The following is a 7,968-nucleotide window of genomic DNA, read 5'->3' as shown; positions in this document are numbered from 1 at the left end:
ATCGGTTTTGGCAGAGAAGAAGATATGGGTGCTGGGTGCCCAAAGTAGTTTTATGGGTGCAGAAATATTTAATTAAAATTTTTTTTTATCATGTCACCCAACTTTCGTTTTGGGTCCGTCTGTCGGGAGTTGAGTGTGAAGAACATGGATTTGTAGTAAGAATTGGAGAGGATGATGGCAGCGTTGGTGATGGTTGGGCGGAGGAGAAGGAGAGGAGAGAGAGAAGAAGAAGAAGACTGAGGTTGAAGAAGAAGAAGAAAAGAAGAAAAAGAAATGAAAAGAAAAAAAGGATAAATTGGTCATTTCAATTTTTTTGGACCCACGTGCTTGCCACGTCAGCAGACTAACGGAGCCGTTCAAGATTTTTAACGGAAGTATCACATTGGATGTCAAAATAGGTCTTTGGGTATCACATTGATACTTTTGAGAGTTCGGATATCAAATTGACCTTTACAGCATAGTTTGGGGACGATGACTAAATTCTAAATTTTTCTACAAAAAAATTACTCAAATTATACAACATAAAAAGTACCAACTATTTTTATTCAAAAAAAAGTACCAACTATTCTTGAATATTATTCAACGTTTTAGCTTTCAAGAAACAGGATGTAAATCCCATATCTCAGGAAGAAAAAAAATCTGAGTTCTACTTTTCAGAAGAACTTGATCAAATAGCACTCTCAATTGCAGTAATTCATAACTGAATGGCTCCTCATCTCTATTTAAACAAGTTGGATATCCAGAAATTACATAATCCCGCACCAAAGTGAATTACTATATCTCGAGTGTGCTAACTATGTCTCGAGCTGTCAAGAGTTTAAAAATATATTAGAGATAAAGGCCTTCAATTGCAAGAAATGCAAATTAGAGTTCTTACAAGAGTTCTACTCCTTTATGCCTAAGATAATCCTATTTACAACATCAACTGGCAAAGCATAAGCTGGATCTATGGGTTTCACCCCTGGATACTCAAGGAGGGAAAGCCCTGCATCAAAAAGCATCAACCTCAGTTATGTGATGAAAACTGCGGCAAGCAAACAGCAAATACCAAAGAAAAATACTACACAACATGGGCAGCTTAGGTATATATGGGAAGTTATTCTTGTGCTTAAATCTAATCTCATCTTGCCAAGAGATACTTAAAGAAGGAAAAGTACATGAGGAATTTAAATCTTCTTATGTAAACATTTAGAACAGTAGAAGCAGAGGCTTCGACTGGGTATCTACTATTATCATTCAGAAAGGTTCAACAGGCTAAGTAACAAAATGTTGAAAATAAATAAAGGCAGAACCAAAGCAATTGTATACCTGCTACACCAAAGTATGTATGATAGGCATCACATGCATCATCTGGTCTGTCTGAAATTCCTCCATTTTCAATGTCCTGCAATTTTTAATAATTAACCACAACATCTCATTTAAATTCAGTCACATGATTAGAATTTCACTTTCGAAACTCCTAAATTCCAAACGTACAAATAGGTTGTGTAAAACCTGACAATCTAAAATGAACTTGGCAAGCTTTTCCTTATTGATCCAATGAACTCTATCAATCATGATCAAACTAGATAGAACCCACCATGAGTAGCACACCTGAAATGAAGCACAAATGCAGTGAAGAAAAGTCCAGTAGTGCTAACAGAAACATTTCAATTATGAACCACATGCACATCAGTATCTCTCTGGATGGCCATTAAGACTCACCAAAGCAGAAAAAAAAAGAATCATGAACATATCAAGGTGTTCAAGAATGATAAAAGAAACACCAAAAATTTTATTTCAGCAAAAAAAAAAAAAAATACAATACAACACCCACATCAGGAAGCTTCTCAGGACGACCATTAAGACCTCCTGCTTTCACTTGCCGCTCACATAACCACCATCCAAGAAGGTCCTTGTCAATACAATGTAGAGACCCCGTGATAGCTAGAGCACCCACACAACAAAAAACTGCATCACAATGGATAAAGCAGAACATCAGTTTTGAGTTAATATTGACTTATAGATAATAAAACGGCATGATCACTATTCATTACCGGATCAGATGTGGTTGCATTATACTAAGATGAAGATACATCTATGTCCTTGGGACAGAAGATTTAAGGAGTTATGGATCAATGTACCAGATAAGTTACACTGAAGATCAGTTTCTGTTAAATTACCTTTCTGTCAAATTGTCAACAGATTGTACCTATGGCATAATAAATCAGTAGACAAATTCAACCAGGCCTTGCACCAGTTCATGATTATTGATTTTTATTCTGGAATAAAAGATTATGACAAGATCCATCTTTCAAACAAATCGACTCTGTCAAATTGTCAACAGATTGTACATATGGCATAATAAATCAGTAGACAAATTCAACCAGGCCTTGCACCAGTTCATGATTATTGATTTTTATTCTGGAATAAAAGATTATGACAAGATCCATCTTTCAAACAAATCGACTATGTCACTGACAATACTTCAAGTCAAAATAAAGACAAAAGAATGACAGCCTGACAACCTAAGCTTAAAACTTAACTAGCAAGAACAGGTGCTATTGCCATTGAAAAGAAAAGAAGGAAACACCTTGAATAATGTATGAAATTGCCTCCTCCAAAAACAACTGATTGATAATGATTGAATCTATCCTAAGAATGAACCTACTGTAAAATCTAAACAGAACTTATATAACAAGAAAAATTACAAACAAATAAAAAGGAAAAAAAAAAGAGAGAGAAAAAGAAGCCAAAAATGGATGCATGACGGTATGATGAAGCATTAAACAGAGAGTGAATAACAGCGCCACCAGGTGTGTGCATAACAAAACAGAGTTGAAAATGTTTCTGGGTAGATAACATACTTTGACCTGCATGAGACTCTCCACCAGGCGTGCATCCAAATCCGCCATCGTGATTTTTACAACTTAATATGTAGTATACAGCCTTCTCCACATTAATTTTATCCAAATGATGTAGTAATGCTAGACAACAGATAGCAATATACGAAAACCTAAAAAAGGAAGAAAAATTATTTAAAAACAAAATATTTCTTAGTTGCTTTGTAGTTTTTTATTTTATTTTATTCTTTTGAATATCTTTCATTTAACAACAGAAAATAAACTGTTAGTCAATCATGCTTTCAAAAAAGGAACGGTAACTTAACAAATCATAAGATACCAAACAGAAAGGAAATCAAAAGAGTACCGCGTATCAACTTCACCCCACATGTCCCCTGAAAAAGAGCCATCTTCATTTTGCAGCCCGGCTACATCTGAGTTGAACGTTAAGCCAGACAAAATTTGCTAAATTCATTCACACTCCTTTCTATAGTTGGTTGCATAGTTAGTAAATTCCTGTCTCTGTTCAATATACTTCTGTAAGCTCTGATTTATACGCAGCCTCTCAACACAAGATGTAACAATTTTTCTAATACCATTGACCAATTCAAAAGGTAATGCAGATTTATTTCAAAGTTTAGAATAAAAATATATGCCAAAGGATACAATTTGCAACCTTTTCGGTATCCAAAACATCAACCTTGTCAAATAAGGCCAAAACCTGCACGGCACTTAAGGTATAAAGTATGTGTGGGTCATGTCCAATGTTACCACCAAAACCACCTGCATAAACCACACTGAATCAACATTCTTCTTACAACTCCAAATCACCAAAGAAACAATGAAGATAAAAGTACAAGTTTAGTATTATTCGGAAGAAATTTATATAAGCTAAATACCTGATTCATGCTGGCACTGGAGGACCTCTGAAACAACTTCATTGACATCGACAGTATCAAGCTTTCCAAGAAGATCAAGAGTGGTCAAACCCCAATATGCCCCATTCAATCTTATATGCTCCATCAGAACTGATTCATAAGAATCCTTTTCCTGAAATAGCATTACCTTGTTGTCAATATTATGTATAATCTGTCAAGCAAAACATCTATATGTGTACTTGGATTCAAATTCGACCTTTGCTTTCGATAGAATGAATTGAACATGTTTCCGAGCAGCCAGCTCTGCCATCTGCTAAAATTTCAATGTTAGGCAAAGATATGGTAAAATATGCCTAATATGCCTCGAGTGGCTCTTCCAGAGAGGTTGATACAGAGAGTGCAAACTGGGTGTGCAAATGACAACCAGAGATCATAAAACGATGGTCAACAGCAAAGTGAAGAGAAAATAGAGGAGACACTGAGACAGTAATACAATAAAAGAAGAATAAATGTAAGCATCGGCCTCGTGGCTGAAACAAATGTAGGGTGCTGGTATATCCCCAGAACAAAACCAGAAGACAGACTTCATTTTTGTTTCAATGTTCATTGCCTTTACTAATGAACACAGAATGTATTTTAGATCTGGATAGTACACTGCGCTCTCTGGATTAATCAATGACAACACTAACAGCCTTTCCAGCAATAACTATTTAGCTCTCTAAGTTTAAATCATCATCAACAGACTCCCATAATTATATTCCTAGCAAACTAGCAAAGGTTCTGAAATAACAAAGTCCACTGAAAAGTACATACAATATCAGGCAAATGTGAACCATAAAATATGCAGATCAAGTGAACCCATATGTGCAAAAACTTCAAATCACTAAATTAAACTCCCAAGCAATCGATTAGACAGATCAAAACAGTAAAGAAAATGCAAAATACCCAAGAGAATAATAAGATTGATAAAAGGGGAATAATAAGCAGTGAAACGAACATTGAAAGACGAAGACGAGTTCGGAAATGGAGACTGCAACCAGTTTGTTTTGTCTTCCCTGCTCGAGTCTTCCTCTCCGTTTCAGAGAAACGACATCGTATACCTCGCAATTTAACCCCGTTTCTTTTAGCAGATGCAAATCAACCGCGGACCCTTTTCCCAAGCCCATGACAATAAAGAAAAAGCCCAAACAAATCGTCTAGCAACGTGGCAGGGACGATTGATGTTTTATTGTTTAAGGGGCCCGATAGGAGTTCCATTCTTGTACTATAGGAATGTCTAGATACTCCAAGAATTATATTCCTCGATTCTTGAAAATCCGACACAATCAAGCAAAAGATGGCGTACTAAAACAGATCGGGAACAAAAAAAATAAATACTCTCCTCATTGGAAGCACTGTTTCTTTTATAAAAGAAAAGAAGGTGACAAGTTCATAACTTAGAAGTTATACGAAGAGTCAGTCAATTATAGTGTTATATTTAGCGCTCTCTCTCTTGATAAACTATGAAAGGACAGGATATTCGTACATACGTAGTAATGGGTGTCATAAGATTCATAATATTTGGCAGATTTCTTACGTGGAACTGTTGGAAGGGACGACGACGTAACTCTGTTCTCAAAGAGCAAACAACGCAAAGGCAAGAAGGTCCAACCGTCTAACAATGTAACGATGTTGTTCTCGGAGGATGAACAATGTAACCCTGATGAGACTCGATACACATCTTATAGGATTGTAACATAAGTCTATTTTATTGAATAATTGATCAATCAACTCTAACTCTGCTTTTTATATTGATTGTAATGTAAGTCTCCATGTTCTGCAAAAATGTACCATACATCACGAATAATTATTTTATGGTCCCAGACTACCACGTGACATTGTTATGCAGTAGTTCAAGCCAATAATATTGCTCAAATTTGGTGAGGGCCATTGCAAGATGTGAAAAAAAAAAGTTTAATTAAACCTTTTATAAAAAAAAAACATTAATTAAACCAATTAACAACAGCAACAAGTACATGTGATATGAATCAATAACATTAATTCAAACCACCATGTGTACTATGGTCTGAGACCATAGGATAAATTTTTTCATACATCACAGACTACTAACGATAATAAAAAAAAACATTCAGAAACGTTTAGAAGTTTCAAAATTGGAACGGATCCTTGGTGATGGAATAGTAATCTTTTTTTGAAGAATATCATGTCGATATATTAATACTCATGCCAGAAATGACCATTACGTATTCTCCTTCTACCATAAATGGGTAGATAAAGATTGTGGTAGACCACAGCGATACATAGATTAGGTCCGATCATTTGACGGTATCCACGCTCCCTTATTCAAGAAAGCCTAAAAACTATGACAAACCACAGTAAATAGGCACCATACTAACACAAGAGTGCATAGCTTCCTAAAAAAGGAAATTATTTAGAAAGAAAAAACTAACTAAATAGAAGCCCAAATGGTAGGCCTAGGGCTCACCCTAAACCCAATTCACTCAGGCCCAATTGACAGCAGCCCAAAGAGTAGTCCCTCTCAAACCCTAGCAAAAACGGCCCAAAACCAGCCTAATGCATCATCTCTTTCACATGGTGGCTATAACCACGACCACGTTGATGCCATACCGGTGCCACCATGACCAAGTCGTTTCCGATCCCAGATGCCTCCGACAAAAAAAAATCTAACCACCCATGAGCCCCACAAGCTGATATCCAAGAAAACTCGAAACCAAAATGATTTGAGCCCACCTAGAGTCCAGATTGATGTTGCCCCCAGACACCGGCGTCGCTGCTTGGAAGTGAAGCGGATCAAAATCCAGTCCCTCCCAAGTTGCCATTGACATCCCTAGAATCAAAAACCTGACCACCTTGCTTCAAGGGTGTTGCACCAAACCCGTCGTCAAAGCCCATCCTGCCAGATTTCATTTAGGTCCACGAGGCACCTCAAACCTGACCACCTTGCTTCAGGGGTGTTGCACCAGACCCGTCATCAAAGCCCATCATTCCAGACTTCATTTAGGTCCACAAGGCACCTCAAACCTGACCACCTTGCTTCAGGGGTGTTGCACCAGACCCGTCGTCAAAGCCCATCTTGCCAGACTTTGTTTAGGTCCACAAGGAGGTGATGGAATAGTAATTGTTTAGACTTGTGTTGTTTATATATATTTTTTATTCTGACACGTGTTGTTCAATACTAGTAATACTCCAAATAAATAAGTTTAATATAATGGTGGAAGCACACTGATGTGATGAGGAGGTACTAGAAGACTTGTGGATGTACTATCATTAGGACATGTATTACTAGCCAAACCTAGTTGTCGTCAAGAAGTCAGGGAGAAAGTCATCAATTTTTCAAATTTCAACACTTATTGACCCTAAAAGAATCTCACGTGTTGTTTAGGAAACAAACGTGTGATGAGGAGTGATGTCGCTTTTGGGAAGCGCACAATTTAACCCTGAAATGTCGTTAGTAGTATAAGTAAGTAGGGATCGTTCTATTCCGGGGATTGAGGGTACACTTGTAATTGTGAAACAAATAAAGAAAATTAAAACAAAGTATAATATTCACAAATATATTCACAAGTATAAACATTATTTACGAAAAAGGGGGGATTTTGTTTTTGGTTTTTTCGAAAATAAAACTAAGTTAACAAAATAATTAAAATGCAAAAACATAAAAATACAAATGGAGTGAGAGAACAAAGATCAAAAACCGAAACATATGATTAAAATTGATTCAAACCCTAATATTGTTCATCAAAGTCATGAGAGAGGAGTTGATCATGTGAAACATTCGAAAGCAAATAAATTCCCATTTTTTACTTTTCAATGCTAATTAACCTAAGCGAAAGCACCTAGATTAATCCTATTAAACATGCAATCAAACCCTAGAAAGCTAGTCAATCATGTCATGTTTAACGCATTACACATAGAGAAAGGCTATCAACTCAAGTGTACAACTTAGTATGGAAAAGTCCACCTAATTGCAATCCTCTTTAATTAAATTCGGTCTTTGCACAAAACCTTTACTACTTTGATTCAAGTTTACACAAAACGAAAAGTCGATTTCATGTTCTTAAACCTAGCACCATTCATATCAAAACCCTAAGTGTTTGCAACCACATAAGATTACAATACAAAAGTTATCTATAACGCAAATTTAATTAAACAAACCCACATAAGCAACCTTCGAATCACAATAATATGAATCTGAAAATTCTCAATTAATCATAAAATTCCAGAAATTAATATTCATTCAAACACAT

The 7,968-nt window shown here is 36.1% G+C and overlaps 1 protein-coding gene across 3 annotated transcripts; it reads right to left on the bottom strand.

The window, feature by feature from the left end:
- Positions 1 to 684: 684 nt before the first annotated feature.
- LOC112185499 (geranylgeranyl transferase type-2 subunit beta 1) lies at positions 685 to 4,803 on the bottom strand. Of its 3 annotated transcripts, none has more exons than XM_040513382.1 (10): positions 4,698 to 4,803; positions 3,957 to 4,010; positions 3,722 to 3,872; positions 3,489 to 3,605; positions 3,190 to 3,256; positions 2,847 to 2,995; positions 1,817 to 1,950; positions 1,477 to 1,593; positions 1,309 to 1,384; positions 685 to 985 (listed from the first exon to the last, which is right to left on the bottom strand). In XM_040513382.1, exons 2-10 carry the CDS (start codon positions 4,008 to 4,010, stop codon positions 885 to 887), a joined length of 966 nt encoding a protein of 321 aa, XP_040369316.1. In that variant the 5' UTR covers positions 4,698 to 4,803; the 3' UTR covers positions 685 to 884. The 3 variants fall into 3 exon arrangements, with proteins under 3 accessions (XP_040369316.1, XP_024179523.1, XP_040369317.1); XM_024323755.2 differs by having other exon boundaries at positions 1,495 to 1,593; XM_040513383.1 differs by having other exon boundaries at positions 3,957 to 4,013; positions 4,698 to 4,770.
- Between the last annotated feature and the right edge of the window lie 3,165 nt (positions 4,804 to 7,968).

Source organism: Rosa chinensis, chromosome 2, assembly GCF_002994745.2.
Source record: "Rosa chinensis cultivar Old Blush chromosome 2, RchiOBHm-V2, whole genome shotgun sequence".
Lineage (NCBI taxonomy): Eukaryota > Viridiplantae > Streptophyta > Magnoliopsida > Rosales > Rosaceae > Rosa > Rosa chinensis.
The sequence above is the reverse complement of the archived record's forward strand: the minus strand, read 5'-3'. Positions and strand labels throughout refer to the sequence as shown.